The sequence below is a fragment of the Typha latifolia genome, chromosome 3 (assembly GCF_019914945.1).
Source record: "Typha latifolia isolate L0001 chromosome 3, TyphaL0001v2, whole genome shotgun sequence".
NCBI classification, from domain to species: Eukaryota; Viridiplantae; Streptophyta; class Magnoliopsida; order Poales; family Typhaceae; genus Typha; species Typha latifolia.
Window position 1 is genome coordinate 12939011 of NC_133088.1, and position 13269 is coordinate 12952279.

General features: G+C 39.8%; 2 protein-coding genes across 3 annotated transcripts; one reads left to right on the forward strand and one right to left on the reverse strand.

The window, feature by feature from the left end:
- Positions 1-1007: 1007 nt before the first annotated feature.
- LOC140783823 (beta-amylase 1, chloroplastic) lies at positions 1008-4019 on the reverse strand. The gene is made up of 4 exons (XM_073130894.1): positions 3145-4019; positions 2277-2487; positions 2072-2182; positions 1008-1939 (listed from the first exon to the last, which is right to left on the reverse strand). The coding sequence occupies exons 1-4, from the start codon at positions 3774-3776 to the stop codon at positions 1142-1144; spliced, it is 1752 nt and encodes a 583-aa protein (XP_072986995.1). The 5' UTR covers positions 3777-4019; the 3' UTR covers positions 1008-1141.
- A 3116-nt stretch (positions 4020-7135) lies between these two features.
- LOC140783822 (receptor-like serine/threonine-protein kinase ALE2) lies at positions 7136-13217 on the forward strand. 2 transcript variants are annotated; one of them, XM_073130892.1, is made up of 8 exons: positions 7136-7404; positions 8747-8878; positions 8962-9039; positions 9178-9549; positions 9647-9910; positions 10635-11024; positions 11197-11437; positions 12281-13217. In XM_073130892.1, the coding sequence occupies exons 1-8, from the start codon at positions 7347-7349 to the stop codon at positions 12963-12965; spliced, it is 2220 nt and encodes a 739-aa protein (XP_072986993.1). In that variant the 5' UTR covers positions 7136-7346; the 3' UTR covers positions 12966-13217. The 2 variants fall into 2 exon arrangements, with proteins under 2 accessions (XP_072986993.1, XP_072986994.1); XM_073130893.1 differs by having other exon boundaries at positions 7269-7404; positions 8754-8878.
- Positions 13218-13269: the final 52 nt, after the last annotated feature.

A 13269-nucleotide genomic window follows, 5' to 3' on the forward strand; every position in this document is an offset into this window, starting at 1 on the left:
AAGAAAAGAACTTTAATTAAATGTAACTCTTTAGCTTCTTGGTTTCCTTTTAGACGAGACTCGAGAGTATCCGATTGTATCACTCCGCTCGCTGGGCAGGCATTTCATACAACGGAACAATTTTCTTTTAACATTCTATATTGTTAGAGAATAATATACAAGGGAAATTTTGAGTTTGTTTTTTGGGACTAAATTAGGCCGCCTTATATAGATATTTATTTACCCAACTATCACACCACCCAAACTTAATATTAAAATAGGTTCATATCAATTAGGGTCTAAGGATTCGAGTCGTAGCACAGGCTATGGTCAGTAAGGCTCATATATATATATATATATATATATATATATATATATATATATATATATATATATATATCCATTAAATCAAGATATATTAGTTTATATCCATCACTAACTTGATCCAATCTTATTTTTAATTAAACCTTATTTAATCTAAACTTTATTCAAGCCTTATTTAATACAATACACCCTCTCTCAGATTCCTTCACTACTACCACTAGACCCTCCCCTTCCCCGGGATGGAGTAAATGCCTCCTCTATTGAAGGAGTTAATACTTACAAACTCCTAAAGATAAGGACTTGGCGGAAAAAAAAACTGCCTCTCTCTCTTTCTTGGGCTTAGCTTTTTAAAGGCTCCCATTCTTCTGCTGATATCCAATGAGGAAGAGGACATGATGAAGGCCCTCACCGGAGGCCCATGGATGGTTCGAGGTATGGTGTTAAGTCTATTTCCTGTGTTCGAGATGTGGCCAAACTTTTCTAGCTTTTATTCCTATGATCCTCTTATGGACTATCACCTGATCACCTTTATAATGTTTTTTATAGGATATTAGTTAGTTAAGCTCCTGGCCAATCGACTTATGTGCTTTTTATCAAGCACTATTAGTTCTGAGCAATTCGTTGACAGGGAGATATATCTATATTAATATTATTGATCAAATTTCTTTTTTTTTTAAATAAAAAAAAAGAGAGCTCATCATAAATAAATAAAAGTAATAACTTTATAACTCCCATTATAAATATACTTATAAGTATGCCAAATTTAACGTACAACTATATACGATACAACAACATCAATTATTAAGAAGAAGGTGGATTTTCTTTTCTCATCCATTCCTCACCCGTTCATGAGCGCGACCGCCGCCTCCTGGACGAACGGGCCGGTCGCATGGACGAACCTCTCCGCTTCCCTCTCCACTTGCTCCTTACACCTATCCGCCTTTGCCTCCCTCATGCACCTCACGAACCCCACGAAGCCCCTCCAGTTCTCCGGCTTAAACAACTCTGGCCCCATGCGTAGGTACGTGAACGCCGCCATCTCCTCCTCCGATGCGGCGCCCACGATCTTATTGTGCGCCGTCTCGTCGTACCTCGGCAGCGCGTTCTCCCCGGCTAATTCGACTCCCGCCTCCTTCGCGGCCAAGGCGACTTGGCGGACTAGTCCTTCGGGGCGGCATTGGGCGTCTTCAGGTTGCTCCCAGTCGCGCATCTCGATGCACGTGAAGTTGAACACGGCGCCGTGGCGGGCGAGCATCCGGGCGATGGGGAGGTAGCCGTCGCGGAAGCGGGTGTTGTAGTAGCCGGCGGTGAGCTCCGGGGCGTGGGAGCGGGTGCCGTAGTGCCAATGGATGCCGGCAACCTTGACGGAGATCTTCACGGGGCCGGTAGCGACGGAGGATGGGGATGAGAAGATGGAGGATGCGGCGGAGAGGATGCGATCGCCGTGGTCGAGGAGGAGCTGGGAATACCAGGAGAGGAAGAATTCGCCGTAGGCTCCATTCCAGCCGCCCTCGCGGCGGAAGAAGGCCGTGTCCTCCGGCCAGTTGTTGTAGCTACCGGCGTCTGTTGGGCCGCCGTGGCCCCACTCCAGTTTACCTGCCGCCTCTGCGGCTGCCCTTAGGCTACTCAGCATGTACTGCAATCCAAATAATTTGTAAATTTTAGTTGGCCTAAAACAAAGGGATTTCATTTAAAAATTCTTTTTTAATGGAATCTAGCGGATAATAAATTAAATAACCTCTAAATCCACCAATCACAAGATGTATACCTTGTCGTAACACTGGAAAGCACCGATACCCGGGAACTTCCACGTGCCATTTAGCTCCGGATACGAGGGGTACCTCAGCTCGCCGGCAGGGCCCATGCCCACCTGGATCTCCTGCAATTAGATGGCGAAAATATAGCATTAGACGAGTAATCAAAATATAGCACGGAATGAAACTAACCCAGGTGCATCAGTGACGGTAGCTTACAACGATGGTGGAGCCGAGGAAGGGGGCGAAGTGGTCGCGGAAGGCGCGCATGAAGTCGGAGTAGCACTGGACCGGCGTGCGGCCCTTGAGGACGGGAAGGGTGTCGCAGCCCAAGGACACGTACTCGTAATTCCGGCGGCCCCACTGGTCCGTGTAAGCAAGGTCCGGATCCTTCTCCATCTCCTCCCCCACCCATCGCGGTAGCGGTATCCTGTACCCATATGTTGCTAATTTAATGCTCAATAATAATAATAATAATAATGATGATATAAAAGCCTTGCACGTGAAGGAGGAGGTTTGAAACATTTGACGACCTGAATCATGTGACGACGAATCACATGCTAACTGTGATATGAGGACGCGGCGTGGGATTCTTTTAACGTCTAAGTAGTTAACTAAATCACATTTTTCTCCTAATAAAGCTACTAAAAGGTGATGTCATTACTTTGACCCTTTTGTAAACACCCAAAACACCGGACAAACTAGGGCATAACATTCTTGTCAAAAAAATTAATAAATATCACTAATAATAATAACAAAGAGGCAAACATGGATTTCCCTACGGCAGAAAAGGATAGGGAAGCAAAAAGGAAAGCAATAAAATATCTAGCTAAGAATATCCGCACCCAATTAATCCCCACAAATCTCAAGAACTAAGCACATTAGGACTTGATCGACGAGAGCTTCTTCGTAAAGCAATCAACCGCCGCCCCCCAAATTCTAATAGAGAAAGATAAAAAGACGAGGAAAGAAAACGAGAGAAAAAAAATGTATCTATAACTATAACTAATCATCAGGTATCTAACGAGAAGAAAGGGGAAACGGAGAAGTAAAAGAAATAGAAGCGGAAAAAGGAAGGGATACATACGTAACGGAGTCGCCGACATTTCCGCCACACTTGTGGAACGACATAACGGCCTGCACCTTGAGCCCGATCCGCCGGGCCATCTCCATCAGTTCCGTGTACCCGCCCCAATCGTACACCCCTTGCCCCTCCCTCTCCACGATCCCCCACCACACGTCCACCATCACCCCTTCCGCCCCGGCGTTCTTTAGCGCCATCAGGCTCGCCACCATCGCCTTCCGCCTATTCAACCCTCCTCCCCCGGCCTTAACCGTATCCAACGGCAGCATCACGTAGACCGGCACCCCTTTCCCATTTCCCCCCCTCTCACCTAAGCCGTACTCCCTCTCTTCTACATCCGGATCCGTTTCCGTTTCTACCCGATCCGCAGCCAAGAGAGCCTGGCACGCCACCGAGCGGGGCGATCGCATCGCCGACAGGACCGGCGATCGACACGGGCTAATCGGCGGCGACATTTGGTCGAGATCGCCTTGCCCTCCCCCTTTCATGATCCGGCACCGCAGGTTCGCGCCAATGGGAGCCGTCGCGATAGTCGACGCCGTCTTCCAGACCGCTGACGGCTGCTCGCCGGCCGCCTCTCCCGTGACCGGAGTCCCGCATAGGGTTCCGATCTGGTGTGTCAAGTTTAACGCCATCTCCTTTCTCTCTCACACACAGTCCTCGCTCGTTTGCTTGCCTGCTTTCTCGTTCTCGCTCTCTTTCTCTATCTGGATTCGGATGCGATTTGGGAAATGAGGGGTGGAGGAGGGCGGGGATTAAATAGAGGAGAAGGATCCCGACGAATCCAGTACCCCAACAACGCGTATATCTGGGGTTACGTGGCTGAATTCTAACGGATCTACTCACCTACGGCTCAGATTGGAACAAAGAGGTCGGTCGAATTTTGTCTGCACGCGAGTGCCTCGATTTTGACTTTCCTGGAACGAGGGGAAGATGGTGTTGAAAGGGACACGTGTCACGTCGAGATAGAGGACCTCGTAAGAGCTGGATGCTTCGATAGGTGTAGAATACCAGACCGACACGTGTAGCCCGGTGGCTGCCATCTGTGTGTATGTGGTAGATGCGCGTGAACTTGGGCAGTCCGAATTTGAGTATAGTGAGATTTAAATTGGATTTTAATTTGTGTGGATAAATATAGTGTGGTCTCTGGATAAACGAGGATAAACATAGGCTATATGCTTATCCGTTAATTCGTTATTCCAGCGTTCAATTTAATTAATTTATTCAATACCCACACTATATTTGGGATAACGCCCAAAATTGGTTTAGATAATTAGATAAATTAGTTTTCACCTTGTGTAAGATATTCTAGGCCTAACCAGGTATATGCCGATCCGTTATCCGCTGTCCCAGCATTTAATTAATTAGTTTATCCTAAAACCACACCATATTTCGCCTTATTTCCAAACTTGGGTTAGTTTAGTTAGTTTTCTTCTTGCATAAGGCAAACACTAATTATAGGCCTTACAGGTATAGTTATCTGGACTTATATCGGATATTTACTCGGTTAAAGGTTTAATTAGTTGGCCACTCCATTGAATTATTCAATTTATTTAGAATTATTTTTTAAATACTTAAATCATATTTTTATATTTTAAGCTGTTTTTAACTTATATTTAGGTTTATGCGTATCAAGTCATATGATTCGTACTAAATTATATATTAATTACACTTTTAATTTAAAAAATATAATTATTTTAGCTTTAGGGCTGAATTATTCTAAGGTAAATAATACAATAGTTGAATGTTAAGAATAACTAGGTAATTTAGAAAAAAAAAACAAATGCCATTAGAGGTACGATTCTAATATACAATCAAATATTTTAATTTTCTAAATTAAATTAGAGGTACAATTTTAAGAGTAAAAAAATAAGAATAATAAAACTATATATATATATATATATATATATATTTTTAAAAATAATAAAATTATTATAATAAAACTATATAATAACTCTATAAACTATCAGAAATATCTCACTTGATCTCTTCTATTAGAAATTTATTATATACTAAAAACAAAAATTTAGAAGTCATTATATAAAAAAAATTTAGGGGTAGGAAATAAAAAGAGTTTAGAAATAAAAAGAGAATTATTCCAAAATAAAAGCTCATAGTGTGAAGTCTCCAACAGTGAGATATTTGTTTTCTTTTGTCTTCTTAGTATATTCATTCTTTTTCCCAACGATTGGAGTCTGGAAAAGGGATCCCTCTTTATGTGGGGATTCATGGGATTGACCAATTAAAATCGATATGAAGCTTATTTAACAACCTTATGCACTAAAAAAGAAATACGTGGAGATCCTTCAAAGGAATGTAGTCAGCAATGCTATGTATCAACGACTTCTATCTCCTCTCAGGGCCTTCAACCTCAGTTATTAATTAAATATTAAAAAAAAAAAAGTAGTTCTCAATCAAACAGGGAGGGAACCTTCTTCTACCTTTGGACAACTTTAAAAAGAAAAATAGAATCCAGGAGAAAAGATAAATCTAAGTGTTTTAAGATTTACAATCTCTTAGGCAGCCCATCTTCTAAGTGTTTAAGATGGTATCTCTTGCTCGTAGTATGTTGCAGTTAACTATGCTATGAATAAATTTATCTTTGCATACGTTATCTTGTATGTCTGTGGTTCAAGTCCTCGGGTGCTTTAGATCATCCGATGTAGTAGACTAAGTACTCGGACATATACGGTAACAGCTCTCCTTATTATAAATAAAACATATACGTTGAGAGAACCTAAAATTTATAGACTAATAACTTAAAGCTCCTTTGAGTTGCAACGAGTTCGATCAAGTTCATTTGCCTCTATAGGCTTTGGGAATATCTCCGGAGTGGACTTAATTCCATTTATTTTGTTATATTAGTCATAAGTGATACAAAATAAAAGAGTTAATTGATATCAAATTAAGTTGCTGTACGTTTCTTATGGCTAGGTTGTCCTGCAAGTCATCAGTAGCGTAACAGGGATTACTTGAACCAGGGACCGTTGACTGATACGCATCAAACCAAATGCCAAAGGTGACAGTATAACAACTAGCATTGACTCTCCTTTCACACGCCTTCTGCAACTTAAATGGTGGCATATACTTTAGAATACAGTCGGTAATAAAGGAGTGCATCAACTGTGACAGGAGGCAATTAAAGCCTTTAATTAATTTTCGACTTGAGAGAGGGGGAACTGAACCTCCTTTAAATTGGGCCCCCCCCTTTCTTCTCTTCCGAGCTTACTCTATTTATATAATCTTTTAATGCAAGATATTTTTAATAGTTCAGAGAGTCATTATATACTAAAAACTTTTGATCAGAATCCCAATTCCAATATTTATCCAGTAATCCATCTTTAGCCTATCATATATTACCGGCAAGGACCACATGCTCATCCCTTAGTCATATGTATATATACTTACGAATTGGAAGGCCTAATATTTTTTAGGATAACGACGGGAGTGTGAAGATAAGGAGATATTATGTTACAATTGAAACAAATCCAAGTGGATTTGCTTTTATGAAATGAGATATTGAATAATTGACAGCAAAAGTTTTTCATAGAAGAGTGGGGAATTAATGATGAGTCCCTTTAGGAAGATTATTAATATCTTAATTTATGTATATAACTTTTGTTATTAGGATAAATAAAGAGACTTATGATGTAGAAGTATACTTGCGTTTGAATTCCAGCGATATCAACTCTATTTTTCCTACAATAAATATTATAATCAGATAACTTTTAACTTGGTAAATAATAGGAATCATAACACTAAAAATGGGGAAAAAAGCACAGACAAAAATAGTATCATGAGAGAGAGAGAGAGAGAGAGAGAGAGAGAGAGAGAGAGAGAGAGAGAGAGAGAGAGAGAGAGAGAGAGAGAGTATACTACGTTTTCTTTTGAGAGAATACTACGCTACTAGTTACAACTACCCCACTCTGACTACAGTCCCAAAGTTTGTTAGTAGTTATTAAAGAAGCGTGCCTTTAATTCGCTTCCCTCCCTCGAGATCTCTTCTCTCTCCTCTCTCCTCTCTCCTCTCTCCTCTCTCCCTACTGGAGATCTCCTTGAAGACCATGGATCAAGCTAGGGCTTCAGATCCTTCTGTCGCCCTATTCGTCAGGTAGCGGAGAGATGTAGGCACTGTTCTGTTCGCGGTTTCCCCTTTTTGATGGTTTCTATTGCGATTCTCCTCCTGGTGTGGTGAAGAATAGGAGATGTCTGCTCTTCTGATGCTTCTGTTGTTCTTTCTTTCTTCTGCACTGTCCACTTCTGGTACTTTCTCTTCCTCTCCTTGTTCCGTTCCTGCTAAATTTTCAGCAAAATTGGTTCTTTCCTCTGTTTCTTTGCAATTTTTATTTATTAGTCAGTGGATGGTGCAAAATTGTAGTAGGTTATTCCTAAATTGTAAGCCTGTGCGATCATGTGCGTCGGAGAACTGAGGATTGGGAAATAATGTTTCGCAAATTTGGTGCGTTTCTTCCTCTTGCTTGGTTTCCCAGACATTTTTCTGAAGGAGGGTTTTTGTGACAGTTTCCACAGTGCTCTATCGTGGGTTTCCCCTTTTATGGTGGCAAATTCTAAAGGAGATAGATTTGGAAATTGGATCCTGCACCTAACTAATGGAATTGTTATTTCATATTGGAAATAGAGAATTTCTGATTCTTTTAAATGACTTATACTGGGCATTGCCCAAAATATGAGTCAGAAACTAGCAGTGAGTCAATTGTTCCACTTCTCGCTGCTGCTGCTTTTTTTTAAGCTTTAATACATTTAATTTTGATAAATTTAGCTTAAGTTGCATGCTTAGCATACCACTTAATGGCAGCATGGTGAAACACCAGACTTCCCATCTCGACTCTTCAGTTTGTTGCTAAATCCTCTTTCTCGTTGCATCATTGTTTCCTAAGCGGATAAAAGAGTTGGGGAGAGGGAGGGAGGGAAGTCCTAGCATTAGTGTTGTATAGCTTGTTCAGAATTTTAAAAGTTTTCAAGAACTAGTTGAGATGTGCTAAAGCTAGTATTTTTACTTGACATGCCAAAGAAAGGGGGAAAAAACCTTCCCCATGATGTTCATCAGATCTGAACCAATCTTTGCTGGGTTTAAGCTTGAAGCTTTTGAAAGAAGTGTAATGCCTTTGAACTGTGGATTTGCTTAAATCTGGTATGGTTTTAACTTGTAACGATTATACATTAGAAGGGTGTCCCTTTAAGACAGGTCCTTCGCCAGCTTCTTTATTTGAAAACACAAACATGATATCCTTCTTTCCCTATGTTCCCTTGTTCTTTTGACATTCTGACACAAGCACTTTCCTAGTTCTTTATATATGGAAATAGTACCAATGAAATGTTTGACTTGCTGATATTTGATATATATAGATCATAGACATCCCTAGCATGATTTCTTCACGTATGATGGTTTATGTCCTTTAAGAAATCTTAACTAGTAATTCATAGAATATCTAGGGTTATTTTAGTAATGTGACTAGATTCAATTTCTTCTGTAGAATCTTTGTGCCAGCAACAGTTCCACTGCTCAAGTTCCTAGTAGTGTTTTTATATAAATGCAAAAACCTATGGATAAGTGTTGTCAATCATTAATCTTTAATTTCTAAAGGTTGCAGGATACTTTGTTCAGCTAGGTTGAGAGTGGGAACTTTGGCATTGACTCGATCAACCTCACCAGTAATGGGGAGTAGAATCCATATGGCACCTACACCTGCCCCAGCTCATTCTCCTAAATCTCACGGTAACTAACAATTTTCATGGACAATTTCTTTCCTGTTATGAAAATTATGACATAGTTGACTGATGTTTGAGGTTTCATTGCAGGTCATCATGTGAGAAAACATCATACAAAGACACCTCATAACATCTCACCATCTCCAACTTCACCATCAGAAACACAGGGTTCAATTTCCTTTTCTTCGTTGACTTTGTCTTCAATCTTCATCTTCTTTGCTTGCTATGACATTTTTTGTCATGTTGTTTAGAAACCCAATATCGAGGGATGATGTATTATTGTTGAAAACTTGAAATCCTTAACAGGTTGTAGTGAAATATCCTGTTCTGATCCACTCACTTCAACTCCAATTGGTTCACCTTGTGGCTGTGTGTACCCAATGCAAGTCGAAATTGACCTAGGGGTAGCACCATATCAGTTATTTTCCAGGATTGAGGAGCTAGAAGTTGAAGTTGCAGTAGGCACTTACCTAAAACAAAGTCAAGTGAGAATAATGGGTGCTAATGGCAGTCTCCGAGATGCAGATAAGACAACAGTTGCTGTTGACTTGGTGCCACTAGGAGAGAAGTTTGACAAGATGACAGCATTACTGACATATGAGAGATTTTGGCAAAAGAAGATTCTAATAAACATGTCCCTTTTTGGTGAATATGATGTGATATATGTTCATTATCCAGGTAAACCATATTCCTCTATGGTGATACATGTTTCTTCTCTATACTCACTGGAATTATACACATCTGTTTTATTGAGCATTCTGGAATATCATTGCAGGACTGCCTGCTTCACCCCCTATATCTGAAGAAACCTTGGGGCCAAGTGGAAGTTGGAATCATGAAAACCCTTTCACTGCAAATGTGCACTCCAGAAGCACACAGAAGATGAACTTAAAAATCATTATCATAATTGCATTATGTTCGATCGCACTTATCTCAGTATGCCTTGGGGTATTTTGTATCCTATGGAGATGGCATGGAATTGGAAGGCCTCCTCCCACTGTGGGACCTTCATTTAGGCCCTCGCTGGGCAGAAAAACTGGTAATTCATGTTTAAAGCTTCATGGATGCCTTGCTGATAATCTCCAATTTTTCTCCTTTCCCATTGAAGTCTCTCTAAAAGACAAAAATACAGTTACCTTTATTTAGCTTGCATCTGTCTTATGTATTAAAGAAAAGAAAACACAATGGATACCTAAAAGAAGAAATAAAATACAGTGAACAATGGTGTCTGCTTACTGAAGTCATCATCAATTAGCAATGATAGGAATTATAGATATACAAAACATGAAATACAGCATTGTAAAGAGGGACCTCATCATTTATTTTCATCGTTTGTGCATTCCTTTCTGTGTTTGCCTTCTTGTCTACTCTTTCTTGACTAACCTATACATTATAGCCAAATTCCTCTGCAAGAGACAGCAGATTACTATTTCATGCTTCAACCTTACATCCTTCCCAGATTTCTTGCCAACTTTCATTTTCTTACCAGTTTGTTTGCATCAATGACCTTCTAGGCCCAAACTGCAAGGGTAAGAGCAAAAATAATAGTGTCAGGCCATACCAAATTTTCTTGTCTTATTTTCTCTGTGGGCATTTCACTTTTACCTAATTTTCTTTTGATCTTCTATATATGCACATTTATCTTGTTCTCCATATAATTCTAGGTCACTATGCTATAGCTAAGAAACCTTCTTTAATTCTATGTGTATGTTATTACATTTTCTACAGTTTATATAACATATCTTTTTCTTGCTTTATATCAGGATTCAGGTCGATATTGTCAAGTAGGATGGCCAGCTCAACATCAATTTCCTTTGTTTCAACCATGGCTACTTGCCTACCACCGGTAAAAACTTTTTCGCTGGCGGAGATTGAGAAAGCAACAAATAACTTCAGATTTAATAAAATACTAGGTGAAGGTGGATTTGGACGTGTATACCATGGTGTCATTGAAGATGGAAGTGAAGTTGCTGTTAAATTGCTTACAAGGGCGGATCATAGTGGAGATCGTGAGTTCATTGCAGAGGTAGAGATGCTCAGCCGGCTGCATCACCGTAATCTTGTCAAGCTGATTGGTATATGCGTTGAAAAGAATATGCGATGTTTGGTATATGAGTTTGTTCGGAATGGAAGTGTGGAGTCTCATCTGCATGGTACATTCCCAAAAAATTTAAATTTTCTATACTGAAGTTCTGTACTACCCTACTTTCTACAAACCAATAGTTGTGAAAATGATCTGACTCTGTAAGAACATGAAATTGTCTATTGTATTCTTTTATTAAGTACTTCTGATTGATTTTCTCTTTATGGCTTCCAATGCTTCAGGTTGTGATAAATTAAAAGGGCCTCTTGACTGGGATGCGCGGCTGAAAATCGCCCTTGGTGCAGCGAGGGCACTGGCATACTTGCATGAAGATTCCAATCCTCATGTTATACATCGTGATTTTAAGGCTAGTAATGTCCTTTTGGAAGAAGATTTCACCCCAAAGGTTTCAGATTTTGGGTTAGCGAGGGAGGCATTAGAAGGAATTCATCATATTTCTACTCAGGTTATGGGAACTTTTGGGTAATATTCATATTCCTCTCCCATCACTTTATTTGAGTTTTAAATTAAAAAGATCATACTGGATGACATGAAATGGCAACAAGATGTCTTGAAATGATAGTGATCCACAGATATTACTACCATGATGGTGTTAGCATCAACAGAACTAGGAATCTTGGAGATTGTGTTTTCATCACTTCTACACCCTAAAGCGGATCATCTTTTTTGTTTTTGTGCCTGGGTGCCTCATAGCAGTTCCCTTTTGTTGAGTTTGGTTCACTTGAGTCTGCGTTCCATTCCGTGTTGAGTGCTGAACAAATTTCTAGATCTATTTTGATTTTATTGATAACCTAGCATTAGCTGACTTTCAGTAATTAGAATATTTAGGTTACTTTTGGAAAAAAAAGTTTATATCTCTACTCTAATATCATCTTGATCATCCTTACTTAACTACATCTGTAAGGTAATTTTTGGCCTTAAATTTCCTATCTCCTATGGCCTTAAATTTCAATTTCAATTGTTAAAACTGTAAGGTAATTTTATGCTTTAGACCAACCCTTAGGTCATACTATGACATTAGATTAATGTATTTTTGCTTTGGTATATGGTTTATGACTATATGCCCCTTCATTCAAGATTGTTGTAGATTTGGCCACTAAGCATTTGAGTGACAAGAGTAAAAGCACTTGTGCCATCTTAAGTAAGCTAAAATTCAATATTAGTGGGCTACATTAGTTATTTACTTCAAAAAAGAACTTTTAATCACTAGTCCAGTAGGAAGTCATCACTTTGAAGCTGCTTTGTTTGGTTTAGTCAAGTAGGAGGAAAATAAAAATTATGACCATTCTTACTGTGAATTTGTAGGTATGTTGCCCCTGAATATGCAATGACAGGGCATCTTCTTGTCAAGAGTGACGTTTACAGCTATGGGGTTGTGTTGCTAGAGCTTTTATCCGGTAGGAAACCTGTAGATATGTCTCAGCCGCAGGGAGCAGAGAACCTTGTGACTTGGGCCCGTCCTCTTCTTACAAATAGAGAAGGGCTAGAACAACTGATCGACCAATCTTTAAAAGAAATCTATCATTTTGACAAGATGGCAAAAGTTGCAGCCATAGCTTCCATGTGCGTCCACATAGAGGCATCTCAAAGACCATTCATGGGAGAAGTTGTACAGGCACTAAAATTGATATACAATGACAAAGATGAAAATTGTGACGGTTCTTTTAGTTGTACAGAGGATTCAGCGGGAACAGATTATGAATTTAAGGGTGAGTTTGGTACCGAAAAGAGCTGGTGGAATGAGGCTACGCCGCGTTTGACATACGGATGTGCCTCTTCCTTTGTAACTATGGATTACAGCTCAGGTCCCATGGAAGAAATGCAGAGGCCACATTCAACCTCTAACATTGCCAGAAAGGTAGCTAGAGATAATAGATCAGGCCCTTTGAGAACCAAAGAGCAGAGGGCAGCATTTTATAGATTAAGAGGGAGCATGAGCGAACATGGGCATCCTTCACAGCGCTATGGCATGAATGATGATTGGTTTTGAGTTTGTTAAAGGAAATGCCCTTTCTTTTCGCCTTTCTTCGTTACAGATTTGCAATTGTAAAAGAGAGTCCTTATGTTGATCTTTTGCAAGGGAGGCCTGTCCTGAGGCTTTTCCTTTTGAATTTATCAACCAATTTGTTGTAAAATTGTATCAAACAATGTACTGTCCAAATAGGGGGCTTAGATCACTTCATTGTAAGGTTACTGCTGATATCATCAATGCATTGACCATTGTGTCCAACTTGTTTTTTCATGACAACCTCTTCATAAGCAGCAGACAACTTCTTATTTTTTTTAAATCTTTT

Coding starts and splice junctions, on each gene's coding strand:
- LOC140783823 (XM_073130894.1), bottom strand. CDS start 3,776: ATGGCGTTAAACTTGACACACCAGATCGGAACCCTATGCGGGACTCCG. Junction 2,488..3,144: donor AATGTCGGCGACTCCGTTAC/GTATGTATCCCT, acceptor ATATGGGTACAG/GATACCGCTACCGCGATGGG. Junction 1,940..2,071: donor CTTTCCAGTGTTACGACAAG/GTATACATCTTG, acceptor TTTGGATTGCAG/TACATGCTGAGTAGCCTAAG.
- LOC140783822 (XM_073130892.1), top strand. CDS start 7,347: ATGTCTGCTCTTCTGATGCTTCTGTTGTTCTTTCTTTCTTCTGCACTG. Junction 9,040..9,177: donor TTCACCATCAGAAACACAGG/GTTCAATTTCCT, acceptor AATCCTTAACAG/GTTGTAGTGAAATATCCTGT. Junction 9,911..10,634: donor CTCGCTGGGCAGAAAAACTG/GTAATTCATGTT, acceptor GCTTTATATCAG/GATTCAGGTCGATATTGTCA.